The sequence below is a fragment of the Alosa sapidissima genome, chromosome 2 (genome assembly GCF_018492685.1).
Source record: "Alosa sapidissima isolate fAloSap1 chromosome 2, fAloSap1.pri, whole genome shotgun sequence".
In the NCBI taxonomy this organism is placed as follows: domain Eukaryota; kingdom Metazoa; phylum Chordata; class Actinopteri; order Clupeiformes; family Clupeidae; genus Alosa; species Alosa sapidissima.
The window spans coordinates 14,505,333-14,523,945 of NC_055958.1; the positions used below are offsets into that span (position 1 = coordinate 14,505,333).

The window sequence follows — 18,613 nt, forward strand, 5'->3', positions numbered from 1 at the left end:
GCAGCATATTTTTGATAGCTGCCTGCCTCTGATCCCACTGGTGCACTGTTTGGGTGAGCCTGCAGCTTTGGAGCTACAGTAATGCTGCTCTTGGTTGACTGTGGGTCCCCAAGCGAGTTAGCACATAGCTTTTATATTAGCTCACACACTTCTCCTGCCTGTGCTTTGGCCTGAGGCACCGCACTAATGCCTGGTACCTCTTGTTTAACCGTACTGTATGTCCCTCTCTCGTCTCCCTACTGCTCTGGCCATTATGCCTGCTTGTCAGATTGGCCTTCCTCAGTTCCCTTAGCTCAACTCAACTTTCCCTAACACCCTAAATATGATCAGGATTAAGGCTGGAAGAGGGCTTCTCTCTGTGGTGATGTTTTTATGACTTCCTATTAACTAATGTGGATTCTACAGAGTGTAGTTTGCATTTAGGATAGGTCACCATGAAATGTGAAGTTATTTAATCTTTAATGGTTTTATGGGCTTGTTTGCATCTGCAAAACGGCCATGAATGTAACGGTAACGACAGTGGTAGGGGCAGGGTATTGCTGAACTCAGCATCCAGATGAAGAGCAACAAGGGCACTGCATGCATGTCACCATGTTGTTTTGTCTTAGACGTGATTGACCAACAGGCTCATTATGTCCTGATTGGTTACATCACAGAGTTGTTCCTCACCACGATCCTCTGCTTCAAGCTTCGGGGTTGTTAAAATGACCATTGAGAACATTGGCAGAATGTCACAAACACTATAGCCATTAAGTTCACTTCACGGACTGTATCCTCACGGCATTGAAAGTTTCGCTCTTGATCCACCGAGTTTGATAACTGTCTGCTGCTGTGACGGACAAACGGTGCCCATTAACGTCCTCTAACGCACAGGATTATTCCGGAGGCACTGTTCTCTCCAGGACGTCCAGATGGACGTGTGGTTTCGGAGTCCTGAGTTGAGATGGCGGGTAGACGGATGCGGAGGCTCGCGGGGTTGGACCTCGGGATGGTCTCCTTGGGGATGGCCATATGGGTGTCTGCCCGCGACGCAGGCTGGTGGGGTGGATTGTGGACGCAGAGGGGGAAGAATGCTAAGAGGACTGGACTGTTCCGCTGCCAACGCGGCCTTCTGGACCCAGCAGACAGTGCCTTGAAGTGCAAATAAGAGGGAACTAGAGAGAGAGAGCGAGAGAGAGAGAGAGAGACAGAGAGAAAGACAGAGAGAGAGAAGAGAGAGAGACAGAGAGAAAGACAGAGAGAGAGAGAGAAAGACAGAGAGAGAGAGAGAGAGAGAGAGAAAGAGTTGTGTGTGTGTGTGTTTGTGTGTGAGTAGGTGTAGGAATGTATTATGCTCCCCGTGTGTGCTTTTGTGTACTTGTGGATGTAGGCATGACTGTATTGTGTGAGTGTGTTTTTGTGTGTATGAGTGTGTGTGCACACTTTGTGGACGTGGGCAAGGCTATCTCTCTTTTTTTCTCTCTCTCAGTGTGTGTGTGTGTGTGTGTGTGTGTGTGTGTGTGTGTGTTTGTGTGTGTGTGTGTGTGTGTGTGTGTGTGTGTGTGTGTGTGCATCTATTATCTCCCTTCACTGTGCTGTGCAAAGGCATTTCTGTGGTCACTTGAGACGCGGCAGTACAGACCTTTTCCTTTTGCGCTCTGACAGTTCCATCCCTCAGTGGGACACTTAAAAGAGACTTAAGAGCTCGGGTTTCACTTTGTGTCACGTCAAATACAACACACACACACACACACACACACACACACACACACTGTTACTTTCACTCACATACCCGCATACATATACAATTCAGGCTGTCTCTCTGCCTTGACTTAAAGCTTCCTCTCACATATGCCCTGTTGTTGCGTGTTCTATTTCCGGCTCTCTCCCAGTGGTGTGTGTTCTGTTTGCTGTTGTCATCCTCGTTTCCCGGGCCTCCCGCTGCCTCTGATGTGGGCTCCCAACCACCTCCCTTAGCAAAGAGGCCCTATCTCCCTCCCTCTCTCTCTCCCCTCCCCCTCTCGCTCTCTCTTTCTCCCTCTCTCTCTCTCTCTGTTTCTGTGTGTGTGTGTGTGTGTGTGTGTGTGTAAAAAGCTAATGTATCAGTCTTCAAAGGCACAAAAAGGAACCAACCAACCCCACCCACACCTAAACAGCAGCACCACTGCCTCCCTTTCCTTCTCCAGCATGCTCGCTTAAAACCAAAGTTTTCCCCCCAAATAAACTTTCTTTTGTGACTTTGTTGAAGCGCCATCAGCCGCCCCCCCCCCCCCCCCCCCCCCCCCCCCCCTCCTGCGTGTTTGCGTTTTAACACCTGTCTGTTTGCGATGTGGAGCAAACGCACGGTGAATATTTAATGTGTGTGTGTGTGTGTGTGTGTGTGTGTGTGTGTGCTGAAGAGCTCTCTCATGCTAGCCACGGTGTGGTTGGCAGGCTCTTTCGTGTCCTCGTTAATAGTGTTTAATTGGTCCTGAAGACAGCAGATCTGGCCGTGTTTTCACTGTGTGTCATCTGCTGAGAGCTCTTCAGATGCTCCTGTCCCTGCGCTGTAGAGTGAGTGCCTTTGTAGTGATTTGAGAGAGTGCATTTTATTGTGTGTGTGTGTGTGAGTGAAAGAGAGAGGTCTTTCTCATCCTATTCACATTTTTAAGGGCTATCCATCCCTCTCTCTCTCTCTCTCTCTCTGTCTCCCTAAAGTCTGCGTTCACTATTATTTCAAAGCCTTAATACTCAAATCACCCCCCCCCCTCTTTTCTCTGTTCTCCTTTCTTCCCCTCCGTACCTGAACTCTCCGACCCTTGCCATTAGGGAGCCGATTTGGAGCATCATTGCGCTCGACTGACCTCAGAACAGTCGTTCGGGGATGGTGGTGGGGGCGGGGTGGTGAGCTGGGATTGGAGGTTTCCACAGATGAGCTCCAGCACAGCCTAAGCGCACAAGAACAAACCCTTCCTCTTTTCTCTCTCATAGTCACATCGTGTGTATGTGTGTGTGTGTGTGTGTGTGTGTGTGTGTGTGTGTGTGTGTGTGTGTGTGTGTGTGTGTGTGTGTGGTTGAAGGTACCGGAGCTGGCTGGCTGCTAGCAGTGGAAATAGGCACAGAGAAACGAGGAGGGTCTTTTATGTTCCGACAAAGGTGGAGGCCGCCTTTTTCATCCATCTGCGGAGACGTCTGATGACAGGACAGAGACCTACTTTAGCAGCCGGCAGCGCAACCTGGCCCATTTACAGACTCTTAAATAGGAGTCGGGATGCATCAATATGCTTTGGCATAGATGTATTTTTTACCTCTCAGAAATGCCAGCGTAGACAATACCTCATTTACAGCATGTGGAATGTTTCGGTGTGTGTGTGTGTGTGTGGGGGTTGATGTATGTTTGTGTGTGTGTGTGTGTGTGTTGGGGGGGGGTTGTGTCTGGCATGCTCAACAGTTGTATATTAATTGGAATCGCAGATCTCCACTGCACAGTTGCGTCCCTCTCTACCTCTCATTCTGTCATACGGTCAACTTTTCAGGATGCCCACCTGCAATCATCATCATCATCTTCTTCATCTTCATCATCACACTCGCCTTCCAGTCTGGTCTATGCAGCTTTCCGTCCCTTTTGGCTCTTGCTCTCCCTTCTCTTCTCCTCTCCTCTCTTCTTCTCTCTTCTTCTCTCCTCTTCTCTCTTCTCTTCTCCTCTCCTCTCTTCTTCTCTCCTCTCTTCTTCTCTCCTCTCTTCTTCTCTCCTCTCTTCTCCTCTCTTCTTCTCTCCTCTCTTCTTCTCTCCTCTCTTCTCCTCTCTTCTCCTCTCCTCTCTTCTTCTCTCTTCTTCTCTCCTCTTCTCTCTTCTCTTCTCCTCTCTTCTTCTCTCCTCTCTTCTCCTCTCTTCTCCTCTCCTCTCTTCTCCTCTTCTCTCCTCTTCTTCTCTCCTCTCCTCTCCTCTTCTCTCCTCTCTCAGCCTCTCTCTCTCTCTTATACCCATAGCTTCATCCCCCCACCCTCCCTCTCACTTACTTTCCCTTTCTATCTCTTTACCTCTCCACCCTCCCCTCCCTCTCCACCCTCCCCTCCCTCTCCACCCTTCCCTCCCTCTCCCTGGCCTATGAGAGACCTGGGCTGTAATGTTGATCTCCCTGCTGGGCCTCCACTAGGGCCTGCCATCTCAATTAGATCTGCGCTCCCACTGGATCAGCCAGCAGTTTGCTTCCCCATCCTCCCTCCTGCATGCTAATCAACTTCCAGCTCGCCATCCAAAATGCACTTAATGCAGTGTGTGTGTGTGTGTGTGTGTGTGTGTGTGTGGGTCTCAGAGAAAGAATGCGTGCATGTGTGTCCCATACCCCACTCTATGCTGTATTATGCAGATGTTTAGGGATGACTATAAATAAAAAAAAACTTGTATAATTAATGGAATGCTAATTATTTTAATGAAGAAAATCATTCTCTCTGTGTCTCTCTGTGTGTGGTTCCATAAAGCGACCAGGCCAATGAATACAGCAGTATTCCAGCCAGACAGTTCTGCATGTACACTATGACCACACCCCCAGCCTCTTTGTCTGCTCGTGTTTGTCCCCTGTAGGCTGGATATGGTTTTTTACTGGATTGTTACCTGTCAGATTGGTAATCGACTGAAGATTGAAGGTTTTGACTTTATCACTGAATCGCCGCCTCTTGGCCAGTCTTTTCATCAAACATTCAGTGACGTGATTTATTTCTTGGATTGGTTTACTCTTAGGGTAGATTTTAGTTCTGACTTGTTGATTAAATTCTCTCTCTCTCTCTCTCTCTCTCTCTCTCTCTCTCTCTCTCTCTCTCTCTCTCTCTCTCTCTCTCTCTCCCAGGCTTTAAGACTCGACGGAAGACCAGCGCCTCGCCGACACCCAGCACGGACGGCGAGTACCCGTCCAACGGCGGCGGCGGTGGGGGCATGGGCACGCTGACCTCTGGCGCGGAGCGCATCTATGACCTGAGCATCCCCGCTGTGGTCAAGTTCTCGTATGCGGCGGAGCGCGACGACGAGCTGACGCTGGTGAAGGGCGCGCGCGTGGTCGTCATGGAGAAGTGCAGCGACGGCTGGTGGCGTGGCAGCCACGCCGGACGCGTCGGCTGGTTCCCCTCCAACTACGTCCAGGAGGAGATGACCGCGGGCGGCCTCGACGGCGGCGGAGACGTGGGCCTGGGATACGGCTCCCAGCGGGCGCCATCCGTCTCGTCCTCGGGGGTCATCGTGTCCAACGGCTGGGCCACGGCCGGCGGGCGACCAGGGGGCGGTGGCGGCGGACGGTCTGCCGGTGTCCTCCACGTGGTCCAGACGCTCTACCCGTTCAGCTCCATGACGGAGGAGGAGCTGAACTTCGAGAAGGGGGAGACCATGGACGTGTTGGAGAAGCCCGAGAACGACCCCGAGTGGTGGCGCTGCCGCAACGCCCGCGGCCTCGTGGGCCTCGTGCCCAAGAACTATGTGGCCATCCTGAATGACGGATCCGACGCGGCGTCAACGGCCGGGGCGTCGGTGGTGCCGGGCAGGGGCTACCACACGCTCACGGGCGGCTCGCGGGGCGGCTCGCGGCCCGGCTCGCCATACGTGGCCGGTGCCCTCCTGCGGCCCTCGCGCACGGGCAAGTTTGCGGGGAAGGACTGGTACTACGGCGCGGTGACGCGGCACCAGGCCGAGTGCGTGCTCAACGAGAGGGGCGAGGAGGGAGACTTCCTGGTGCGCGACAGCGAGTCCTCGGTGAGTGCAGAGACGGCCATAACCGAAGGCTTTGGCGCTTCCATGTAATAGAGTAGAAATATAATGAATGCCTTCACTGTATTCTATTACCCAAGTATAGTCAGGTAAATAATCTCTTCATGGAAATGAGGGATTTCATATATTTGCATATGATTCGCATATGATGCATATGATTCATATTTGCATATGATTGCCTGAAAAGAGAGGCCAGGAAGGGACTGCAAGGAGTCAGATGAGGGCACAAGAATGTGTCACTGTTGAAAGAATAAACAAGGTTCTCCCTAAAATATGAGCTGTTTACACTGAGAGTTTAAATAGTCAAAGCATTTTTATAATGAATACTGCTTACAGTGGGTCAGTGTTAAACCACATTTTACCATTTTACAACTCAATGGATTTTAAAGCTTAGGCAAGTGCACCCCCTTGTGGTACATTTAAGCTGATGACATGCAAGGCAATTTCATGAGTAATGTTGTTAGGTGTTGCTAGGTAGTGTTCCTGAGCAACATCCTCTCTCTGGAGAACTTCTATCATCATTAGGCAAATTCTCATGGTCATCCAAACAGAACACATGAAACCTTGAGTGGTTGTCCAGAACATTACTCAAAAGGTTACTCCAAAGCTGCACAAGGTTTGACCTCTCGGGGATCAGACTTTTTTTAAACATTTTTCTGATTTCTGTTGTAGTGGTGTACTCAGGTAGAAACCCATTGTGGAGTCATTGCTGGAAGTGATTGATTGATTTGATTGGAGAATGTTTGCCTTAAAACTAAACACAAATCCTCTTTTACCCTCTTCTCTCTCAGCCGAGTGACTTCTCCGTGTCGCTGAAGGCAGAAGGGAAGAACAAGCACTTCAAGGTGCAGCTGCTGGACGGCGCCTATGGCATCGGCCAGCGCCGCTTCCCCAGCATGGACGAGCTGCTGGAGCACTACAAGAGAGCGCCCATCTTCACCAGCGAGCACGGAGACAAGCTCTACCTGGTCAAGGCCCTGGCCTGAGCGATCCCCACCCCCTGACCACACACACACACACACACAGCCTGCCCCAGATGCTCTACCCACCCACAGTCACCTCTTCCTCTCCTTTTCTTCTTCTTTAGCTTCCTGTTGAGCTCGTCAGACTTGAGGGCCCAGACTATGGGGACCCCATGGGGGTGGGGATGGGGCCAGAGTCCCAGGCCTGCAGGAGTGCACAGGCAACCAACCCCCTTCCACATCGAGCCCACTGACCCCTGTGGACCGTTTCAGAAACTGTTTGAGGCGGGCTTCTGCCCCTGTCTCCCTCTTTTATTTAAACTGTCAATGATGTCTATCTTGTTGTCAAATAGTTTTTGTTTGTTTGTTTGTTTGTTTTCTAAACTTTTTAGCATTACTCATGAACATGTGACCCTATCTTTTCACGAAGTGACCGTTGTCAGCACTCTCTGCCTTGGCTGGGGCCACCTCGTCTTCTCTCCTGTTGTGCTTGGTCTGAGGTGTGTTAACCTCTGTGATGTTTTTTTTTTTTTTGTATTCTGGACTTCTGAACACCTGCTGAATTGCCCTCTGTCTGTGCCATTGACCGAGAGAGAGAGAGAGAAAGAAAGTGCTGAAAATGATGTTGGATTGGTTGGCTCAATGCTGAAGTTGGAATCGCTTGATGTAGAAAACACAAGGAACTTTCTGTTAATTGAATCCTTGGTTGAAAATCGGGTTATCAAAAATCTGGATAAGTTATTGTCAATGCAATAAGCATACAAATTAGTTAAGTCACAGGAAGCCAAGCCAACTGATGGTCTCTGACAGTGACAAATAAATGTTGGGAAAACATTATTTCAGGATACCTTGAATTACTTGGGAGAAAGAGCGATAAGGGGGGCTTCTTTAGCTCAGCAAAGTATGAATGTCTGTCAACCTACAACCATATGTGCCAGCCACCTCTAGTACTGCTAAAATCTAAAATCATTATCTTACACACACACACACACACACAGAATCACACTCTCACACACACACACACATTTTCACTCATGCGCAATCTTCCAGGGTAACACTCATGTAACACTGATTATGATGTGTGTTAATTCAGAAGTAATAAGAAAACCGTAATGATTTTTTTTTCAGTTTGATTGAACTTGGCTACAAACCAACTGTTTACCAGTAAGAGTGTTGATTGATGAGTTTATCTGCTTTTTATATGGAATATAATGTCTGAATGTTATTGAACAATGTTATTTAATTCCTCTTTCCACTGTATGTACATAAATATACATATTCTATATATAAATATATATGAAGAGAGAGAGAGAGAGAGAGATCATGTGCATTTTATGAATCACTTAGATCAACATAATGGTACTGTGCTGCAGACAGTGTGGTGAGAATTGAAATACTTTTGTTCAATAAAAGTTTTGCAGAATAACTGACTTTTTTCTGTCCTCTTTCAAATAAGTTGAATTTGTGTGGCAAGGTAAATTTATTTATATAGTGCATTTCATATATCGGTGTACATTCAATGTGCTTTACATAAAAAAAGCAATGAATAATAGTAAATAAAAGCATAAAAGGGCAATAGTTTATTTTATTTTTTTAAATGTAATGTACATAAAATGGAATAATTAAATTAAAATGTGTCACTCAGTGATCCTTAGTCAAATACCCAGTGAACAGCAGCACTCTAAAATGGAGATTCTTGACACTAGCTCCAATTATGTGTCCACATTTTCCTCTAGGGCCCAAAAGGCCTGAATAGGTCTGTCTGGTCTTAGGAGAATGACGGTGTCAGGACCCACAGAGACAGACAAGACAAGAAGTCAAGCAGAGTGAGATTTATTTACAGGCATCAGAACATCACAGGCAGAATCCAGGGTTTTCACGAAAACATGGCCTACTGGCAAAAGTTCAGAAGTGTCATACCACACGCTGAGAACACAGGAGATCCAAAAGGCAAACTTAGGAGATTCAGCTTCAATAGCAGTTCAGAACAGATTTCAAGGAACAGAGTGACCTGGAGTTCTGTAGCATCCGATGATGAGGCCAGAGACAGAGTGCTGGGTGAATGGAGATTAAGTAGTCTGTGGTTCAATGAAGTGCAGGTGAAAGTGATCACCAATCAGGAGGGAAGAGAATGAGCAGTGGAGACTGATTGGTTGGGGTGAGTAACTAATAAGCAGGGGAGAGTGAACGGGCAGGTGTGGTTAAGTTGGACTGATTGCTCGTTTGGGAACCTGGCCTGGCTGTGACAATACCCCCCCCCTCCTGGAGGCGCAACTGCGGACGAGGGTGCCCGACGAAGAGGCCGACCACGGTGTCGAGGGGCCGGACGGCTGGGATGGGATTGGTGGAACTCGGCAAGTAGAGTGGGGTCCAGGACATCACTGCTGTTGACCCACGATCGGTCCTCTGGACCATACCCCTCCCAGTCGATAAGGTATTGGAGACGGCCATGGCGACGCCGAGAATCGAGAACCTCTCTGATGGCATACACAGGACCCTCGTCCAGGAGAAGCGGCAAGGGGGGGTTCAGCAACAGCGCCAGGTTCTGTGGAGGAAGGAGAGTGGGGTGAGTGATAAGGTTTCGAGAGAGACATGAAAAGCAGGATGGATTTTATACTCAGCTGGCAGCTGAAGACGATACGTGACTGGACTAATCCGTTTCACTATAGGGAAGGGACCTATGAATTTTGGACTTAGCTTCTTCGAGGGAAGACGCATGCGGATGTCCCTGGTAGAGAGCCACACTTTTTGTCCCACTGCATAGTCCGGCGCAGTCGACCGTCGGTTATCTGCATGGTGTTGTTGGCGACGGACAGCCTGTTGTAGGCGGCGGTGAGCTTGATTCCAGACCCTCTGGCTCTCCCGGAACCAGGTGTTCACTGCAGGCATTTCAGAGGGTTCTCCAGACCAGGGGAAGAGCGGTGGTTGATGGCCAAGTACACACTGGAAAGGGGTTAGACCTGTTGAGGACTGACGCAAGGAGTTCTGAGCATATTCCGCCCAGGGGAGGAACTTGCACCAAGCGTTCTGTTGGTTGTGGCAGAAGGTGCGTAGGAAACGGCTCACCTCCTGGATTTTCCTTTCAGTTTGCCCATTGGACTGAGGGTGGTATCCCGATGTCAGGCTCACAGTGACGCCCAAGCGATGCAGGAAGGCTTTCCAAAAGCGAGAGACAAATTGTGGTCCTCTGTCGGAGACTATGTCTTCTGGTATTCCAAAGTTCCTAAAGACGTGGGTGAACAGCGCCTCCGCTGTCTCTGAGGCTGTTGGGAGACCTGGCAGAGGGATGAGCTTGCATGACTTTGAGAACCGATCCACTATCACTAAGATGCAGGTGTTGCCGTCAGAGCGAGGAAGGTCTGTGATGTAGTCTACCCCAAGGTGTGACCATGGCCTTTGTGGAATGGGAAGTGGAACTAGTTTACCAGCTGGAAGGTGTCTGGGTGTCTTGGTCATGGCACAGTCCACACAACCTGCTACAAATCTCTGCACATCCTTGTTGATTTCTGGCCACCAGTAGCGGCCAAGAAGTAGTAAAAGGATTGCCGCGTTTCCAGGGTGCCCCGTGCCCAGGGATGAGTGTGCTGCGGTCAGGAGTTGGGTTTGAAGAATACGGGGAACAAAGGTAAGATTGGCCGGAGTGTTTGGAGGTGCAGGATCAGCTTCTGTGGCAGCAGCAATCTGGTCATCCAAGGCCCATTGGATGGGACTCACGACTACACCAGCAGGAATGATTGTCTCAGGCTGCTCAAGAGTTTCCTCCGTGCTGCGTAGGCGAGACAGAGCATCGGCTCGGCAATTGCGGGATCCAGGGCGGTAGCTGATGGTGAAGGTGAATCTTGTGAAGTAGAGGGCCCACCTTGCTTGCCGAGGATTGAGGCGTTTGGCATCTCGCAGGTACTGCAGATTTTTGTGATCTGTGAGGACCAGGAATGGATGTTTGGAACCTTCCAGCCAATGACGCCACTCTTCAAGGGCAAGCTTGATAGCCAGGAGTTCTCGGTTGCCTATGTCATAGTTGCTTTCCGCCGAGTAGAGCTTCCTTGAAAAGTAGGCACATGGGTGGAGACGTGGAGGGTTGCCATGGTGTTGGGAGAGGACTCCGCCAACTCCGGAGCTGGATGCATCAACCTCCACGACGAACTGCCGATTCGGGTCAGGCTGATGGAGAACAGGGGCCGTTGTGAACGCCTCCTTGAGGTTCTGGAAGCCTCGGGATGCTTCTGGGTTCCACTTAAGGGTTTTGGGTTTCCCACGAATTAAGGAGGTTAAGGGTGCAGAGAGCAGACTGTAGTTTTTGATGAAACGTCTGTGGAAATTCACGAATCCCAGGAAACGCTGGAGGTCCTTGATGGTGTTGGGAATTAGCCAGGACAGAACAGTACTCACTTTTCCCTCATCCATGGAGACCCCCTGGGGACTGATGTTGTAGCCTAGGAACTGAACAGAAGGTAAGTGGAACATGCACTTCTCAGTTTTCAGGAACAGGTGGAATTCTCAGAGTTTGGTCAGCACCAGGGTGACATGCTTGATGTGTTCACTGAGATTGGGTGAGAAGACCAATATATCATCCATGAACACAATCACAAACTGATTCAGGTAGTCCCGGAACACTTCATTCACGAACCCCTGGAAGACAGAGGGGGCATTAGACAGTCCATACAGCATGACCAAATACTCAATGACCTGTGGGGGTCACAAAGGCTGTTTTCCATTCATCCCCCTGGCGAATGCGAACGAGGTTGTACGCACTGCGGAGATCCAGTTTGGAGAAGATGTTGGCTCCTCGTAGTTGTTCCAATGCTGCTGGGATGAGTGGAAGGGGATAACGAAACCTAACAGTAATTTGGTTCAGGCCACGATAATCAATACACGGTCGGAGGCCGCCATCTTTCTTTGTGATGAAGAAGAAAGGGGATGCAACAGGAGATTTAGAGGGACGAATGTACCCTAACTCTAAGGCCTCCTTGATGTAATCTTTCATGGCCTGTTCCGGTAGAGAGAGAAGGTATATTCTTCCATGTGGCAGTGGTTGGCCAGGGATCAGATCTATGCTGCAGTCCCAGGGTCTGTGAGGGGGCAATTGGGCTGCTCTTTGTGGGCAGAACACATCCTTGTAATCCTCATATGCGGATGGGATATTGACAGGACTACTCTGGTGGGGGCTCTCTATGGAGGTTGCATTTAGCTCAACGTAAGGTTGGGGACTGCGGCGTAGAGGGAGTTCAGGGCAGCAAGATGGTATGCATCAGTCACCCCAGCTAAGAATTTCGCCAGTCTCCCAGCACACAGTGGGTGAGTGTTTGACTAACCAGGGACGCCCTAGAATCACTTCAGCAGTTGAATCTTCCAGAATATAAAAGGAAATAGATTCTATATGCAAGAATCCTACACGCATGACTAGGCCCTCAGTTTGACTCTTAAAAAAAGTTTGCGTGTTAAGGGCTTACCCACTATGGAGTTCACGTTGAAGGGAGGTTGGCTAGGGGCCCTCGGGAGCTGGAGGCGTCTGCAGAGGGAGCCCGAGATGAAATTCCCTGCCGAACCAGAGTCAACCAAAGCAGAGACAGAATAGGATGATGAGGAGTGAATCAGCGTCACTGGCATGGTTAAAGGCTTAAAATGTATTTCAGGAGCACAGACCGTACTCCCTGATAGTCGGGAGGGACGAATGGCACATTGGGCGATGAGGTGATCGGAGCCTCCACAATACAGGCAAAGACGTTGCGACATTCTTTTTTGACGCTCAGCAGGGGTGAGTCGGGTCGTGTTCACTTGCATGGGCTCCGCGGTGCTTCCTGAAACTGCAGTTGAGGTTGTTGAGTGGGCTGCTGGGGTGAATCGCAGATCCTGCAGGCAGCCCTCTCACCGGTGTGAAACCCGAATAGCCAGCTGAATGAAGCGTTCAAGGCCCATTGCATCGTCGTAGGCAGACAGCTGAAGTCGGAGTGAGGGCTCCAACCCTTGTCTGAAGGTGGTGAGAAGGACAGCTTCATTCCAGCCACTGGCTGCGGCGAGGGTCCGGAATTGGAGAGCATAGTCAGTGACCGAGCTTTTCCCTTGTCTGATGGCATGCAACTTGGCTTGGAGTGCAGAGTCTCCCTCAGGAATTCCAAAGACTTCTGTGAAAAGGGTCAGAAAGCTGTCCAGTGAATCGATTGTGGGTCCACCTTGGCTCCACACTCCTTCAGCCCATTGGAGGGCACGACCAGTGAGGAGGGAAACGATGTATGCAATGCGTGATCTCTCTGTGGGGAAACGGGCAGGTTGCATCTCCAGGGCGAGGCTGCATTGCAAAAGGAATCCTTTGCACTGTTCAGGTGTTCCGGAGTACGGAGTTGGGTTTACCACTGGACTTGAGGCCATCCTGGCTGGGTCAGGTGCTCGTGCTGCAGCGGCGAGGGTTCTGCGTAGCTCCTGGACCAGCTCCTGGATGGGATCGTTTTGTTGGGTGGTCATTGTCTGCTGTGCTCTGGCCTTCTGTCAGGACCCACAGAGACAGACAAGACAAGAAGTCAAGCAGAGTGAGATTTATTTACAGGCATCAGAACATCACAGGCAGAATCCAGGGTTTTCACGAAAACATGGCCTACTGGCAAAAGTTCAGAAGTGTCATACCACACGCTGAGAACACAGGAGATCCAAAAGGCAAACTTAGGAGATTCAGCTTCAATAGCAGTTCAGAACAGATTTCAAGGAACAGAGTGACCTGGAGTTCTGTAGCATCCGATGATGAGGCCAGAGACAGAGTGTCTTCTTCTTCTTCTTCTGTCAGGTTTTATGGCAGTTTACAGGCAAAGTGTATTACCGCCATCTACTGGACTGAGATGCAATCAATTGGATGTTATTTCAAGGAAAATCATTAAAAAAAATAATTAAAAAAAATTAACAAAAAAAAAAAATTAAAAAAAAAAAAACACAAAACACAAAACAACCAACTAAATCCTATTTGCTAATTGTGTTTCTTTGATAAATGTGATGACAGCACTAGTGATGTTTCCTGATCTAGGCTCACCTAATAAGGTGTCTAAAGAGAAGGCTTTCTTGGCTGCGTTCACTTCCCTCTTTAGCTTTTCTCTTTGTCTGGAGAATCTTAAGCATTTTAAAAGAACATGATCTACATCCTCTCTCATTCCACAAAACTCACATTTTCCAGTTGGATGTTTATTTACAACATGTAAGCTATTATTTAAACCAGTATGGCCTATTCTCATCCTTGTAAACCAAACCTCCTCTTGTCTGTTTGGGTACATAGGTTTGTTATTTAGGATATTATTTTGTATATTATATAAATGTCTACCTTTCTTCTCCTTATCCCATTCAGCTTGCCATATTAAGTTAACTTTGTGTTTGATGATTACCTTAACTTCTGATCTGCTGAGAGGAATGTTTAACTGAACTTCCTCTTCCTTAGTTGCCTCTTTTGCCAGCTTGTCTGCTTCCTCATTACCACCAACTCCTTTATGAGCAGGTACCCATACAAACTGGATTGATATTCCCTGTTGACTGATTGCAAATATGATATTAATTTCATTCAATAAATCCTGTCGGCATGATGATTCTCCATTTTGTATAGATGTGAGAGATGACATTGAATCAGAACAAATAACTGCTTTAGGGGGCCTAGCTTCTTCTATCCACTGTAATGCAATAATAATAGCTGCAAATATGGACAGATGGTCTGATGTTCTCTTTTTAATAGAGATTTTGTGATCAGGGATATATGCTGCAATACCTGTTTTACCCTCTGAATCTTTAGATGCATCTGTATAGACCTGTGTTGTATCATAATACATACTTTCTAGATATTGCTCTACGTTCTGATACACTCCTCCAGATTTAGCTATCTCTTTGGTTTCCATAATTACCATAGGAGAACAAAACAACCAAGGTGGAGTTCCTACCAGGGGCACAGTCTTACTACAATTGATAACATCTATTTCCAATTGGTTTGCTATTTTATTACCATCCCAACCAAAGCTACAAATCTGGGATCTACCATATTCCCAACACTCGTTAAGAACTTTCTTAGTGGGGTGTGATACATGTTCCTTTAAATTAATCCAGTAAGCCATACTCAACTTAATACGTCTAAGGCTTAAGGGCATTTCTCCGGTTTCTATTTGTAATGCTGGTATTGAAGATGTTCTAAATGCACCACAACATATCCTCAGACTTTTAGCCTGCATTCTATTGATTTCACCAATCAATGTCTTAGATGCTGAACGATACACAATACATCCATAGTCTAACACTGATCTTATCAGTGCAATATAAATTCTTTTAAGGGACATCCCTGACGCTCCCCAGTTGTACCCTGACAAACATTTCAAAACATTAATGCCCTTTTTGCACCTCATTTATTTTCTGTATGTGTTCCTTAAATGTTAACTTGACATCAAACCACACTCCCAGGTACCTAATAACGTTAACTTGTTTTAATGATTGATTGATTATATAACTTAAGTTCTAGTGTGGGATTTATTCTTTTCTTTGAAAAACAAATAAATTGAGTCTTCTCTATAGACAAATGAAAACCCCACTCACATGCCCATTTTTCTACCTTGTTAATAGCCAGTTGCATTTTGGTTGTAATATTAACAATATTGCGTCCTTTTACCCACAAAGCTCCATCATCCGCATATAATGCTCTATTAATTCTAATGTCGTCTATTGTATTGAAAACATCATTAATCATGATGTTGAACAGCACTGGACTGCATACACTACCCTGAGGTGTTCCGTTTTCTATTGAATAGATGTTAGAAAAATTAACCCCAACTCTCACTTCTATTGTTCTATCCTTTAAAAAGTCTCTAATCCAGTTAAACATCTTACCACTAATACCCATTCTATTCAGCTTAATTAACAGTCCCTCCTTCCATAGCATATCATACGCTTTCTCTATATCAAAGAATGTTGCTAAGACTGATTCTTTACTGACTTGCGCTTTCCTTACTTCATTTTCTAGACATACAACAGGGTCCATCGTAGTACGTCCATTACGGAACCCACTCTGGTGTGGGGAGACAAGACCTCTTTTTTCAATTTCATACATTAGTCTTCTAGTGATCATTTTCTCCATAAGCTTACATAAGTTAGATGTTAATGCTATTGGCCTGTAACTTTTAGCTTCAGTCTTATCTTTCCCTGGTTTCCCAATAGGAACCACTACAGAATGTTTCCAGCCCAAAGGCAATCTGCCTTGCTCCCAAACCTTATTGTAAAGACTTAAAATTATCATTTTAGCCATATCATCGACTTCATTAATAATTTTATAACATACACCATCCTTCCCCGGTGAAGTATTCCTAACCCCATTTAACGCTCTCCTAAGTTCAAATAACGTAAATTCCTTATCTAGTACACTCTCGTTTATTACATGTTTCCCCAGTAGCCCTTTACTCTCATCCATAACTTTAACTCTCCAAGACAATTCCTCATCAGTTAGGTTTTTTGAACTATGAACCTTAACAAAACTTTTTGCAAGCATCTCTGCTTTCTCTTGATTAGTTACTGCCTCTTTATCATTATTTTTAATTACAGGTAGAGAAAATTCCCTTCTAATGTCTCCCATCTTTTTAATCATGCTCCAAACATCACCCACTTTGACTTCTGCTCCTATTTTACCACAAAAGTCACGCCAATATGTCCTTTTAGCTTCTTTTATGACTCTTTTAACCCTTGAGTGTAATTTTTTATATTCCATTAAGTTGGTATAGGAATGATTTGATTTAACAATTTTGAAAGCTTTATTTCTGGCTTTAATTGCTTCCTTACAATCATCTGACCACCAAGGTACCATTCTTCTTTTCCTCATCCCAGAAGATTTGCCAAGAACCTCCTCCGCTGACTCATATAAAATATTTGTAATTGTTGAATTTAACTCATCAACATCATTACTCATTTCTGACATTATTCCCATTAGCCTGCCACTTGCCTTCATGCTATATAACCCCCAGTTTGCTTCTTTCATTCTCCATCTTGGAAACCAATTCTCTTCAAGGCACACATTTTGATTTCTAATACCTAACCAAATAATATAGTGATCACTGCCAAGAGAATTTTCACTAACCTCCCATTCACTTACCCCTGCTATCTGATCAGATACTAATGTAAGATCTATTGCTGATCCTGTTCCATGAGACGCATCATACCTAGTATTCCTTCCGTCATTTAAACAAACCAACTTATAATCATCCATAAACTCCTCAATAGTGCTCCCATTTTCATCCACCTTAGTACCTCCCCACAGAGTGTTATGTGCATTAAAATCTCCACATAATACTAGCTTCCCATTTCCCTCCTCACACATATTGTCTAGCATTTCTCTCAGGATTCTTTTACAAGGGTTATAAAAGTTGACGATTTTAATCTTAGTTTTACCTACCCAGATCTCAACCAGGACTGTTTCAACCTCTTTATCTGCATTTAAAGCTCTGTAATTAATCCCCTGCTGAATAAATGTGGCCACTCCACCTCCTGCAGTATCCCCGTCTTTACGTACTGCTGTATATCCATATATTATGAAATCAAGTGATGATTCTAACCAGGTTTCCTGTATACAGATAATGTTGGGTTTAATATCTAATTCCTCAATAAAGTTTTTAAGTTCCTGACCATTAGCAATTAAACTTCTGGCGTTCCACTGTAAAATTGATAGACTCATTACGAACTGCCACCTGGCTATCAGAAATTCCTAATACCATGTTATGAATAGAGTCAACTGACAAATCATGAATCTCTAGATACTTTTCTGCTGCTCTTTTAATTATTTTAATTCTATCACTTCTACTTGCCACTTGGGCTGAACAGTTAACCACTTCCACCATAAAAGCAATGAAACTTTTCTTATCCACAATTAAAGTATCTTCAGTTACCTTACAACATTTCTGGGTCGTTTGAGCTTGACTAGGGGTTAAATCTAAAGGGGCCTACTTACCTACTTTAACCCTTGATTTTGCTTGGTTTTCTTTGTCAACCTTTTTAATGGCTTCAGCATAAGTAATGATCTCTTTTACCTTAAAATTTTGCACTTGAACTGCTCTTTTATGCATTTCGCACCCTTTGTAGGCCGCACTATGTTCACCTCCGCAATTACAGCACTTGATTTTCGTTCCTTCCGCACATTTACCATATTCATGTTCGCCTCCACATTTAGCACATCTGGGTTTTGATTTGCACGCAGAAGAAATATGTCCATATCGCTGACATTTAAAGCATCTAGTTGGTGGGGGGATGTAAGTCCTCGTCATATAACTTACATACCCAATCATGATTCGTTCAGGCATCTTAACCTCATCCAACACTAACAAGACAGACAAACTTGGTCCTTTACTTCCATTCCTAAGTACTTGCAAACGCTTGACTTTGCTGACTCGAACTCGTTTAACATTGCTTTTAATGTCTTCTTCTGACAAGTCTGTCGATACTCCAGATATCACCGCCATTATTTTACCCCTTTCTTCCCAGTCTTGGGCTTTAACACTTTTCCCCAGTAACGTTTTAAGTTTCATCAATCCCATTCTCTGATCACTGTCTTGACAAACCACTAACAGGTTACCATCTCTTAGCGTTCTGACGGAGCGAACTTCTCCTATTTGCTTATAAATTGCTTCACTGACTTTTAATGGGTTTAATACACAGGGGGTTTGAAATCGAATCACTACTTTAACCTCAGTCCTAACTCTTTTCGTTTCATCTAGTTTAGTATTTCCTTTTCTTTGATGCTCTTTGAATTAAATTCCATTCACCTTCGTCACCTTCGCTTATAGTACTCTCACTATCATGCTCCCCTGACAACTCCTCCAAATCATTAGATCTAGTTTCAAACTTATCCATGCTTAACAATCCATGATCACATCCCAGTCCACCAAACGCCATTTCCAATGGGTCTGGCGGCTCTTTCGCATTCCCGGAAGCACTCATCGCTTCCCCA

General features: G+C 46.2%; 2 protein-coding genes across 5 annotated transcripts in view; one reads left to right on the forward strand and one right to left on the reverse strand.

Annotated features, from left to right (window-relative positions):
- The window catches only part of nck2a (NCK adaptor protein 2a), a 40,097-nt gene extending 31,995 nt beyond the window's left edge, over positions 1-8,102 (forward strand). For all 4 annotated transcript variants that reach the window (XM_042076068.1, XM_042076053.1, XM_042076077.1 and 1 more), the window contains 2 exons: positions 4,806-5,698; positions 6,505-8,102. In XM_042076068.1, the coding sequence (XP_041932002.1) occupies positions 4,806-5,698; positions 6,505-6,699 (1,088 nt within the window). In that variant the 3' untranslated portion in view covers positions 6,700-8,102. The remainder of the gene's footprint in view (positions 1-4,805; positions 5,699-6,504) is intronic.
- Positions 8,103-15,133: 7,031 nt separating this feature from the next.
- LOC121695486 lies at positions 15,134-17,163 on the reverse strand. The gene is made up of 2 exons (XM_042076385.1): positions 16,100-17,163; positions 15,134-15,491 (listed from the first exon to the last, which is right to left on the reverse strand). The coding sequence occupies exons 1-2, from the start codon at positions 17,000-17,002 to the stop codon at positions 15,474-15,476; spliced, it is 921 nt and encodes a 306-aa protein (XP_041932319.1). The 5' UTR covers positions 17,003-17,163; the 3' UTR covers positions 15,134-15,473.
- Between the last annotated feature and the right edge of the window lie 1,450 nt (positions 17,164-18,613).

Excerpts from the sequence above, each read along its gene's own strand:
- LOC121695486 (XM_042076385.1), bottom strand. The coding sequence starts at position 17,002 with ATGCTAGACAATATGTGTGAGGAGGGAAATGGGAAGCTAGTATTATGT.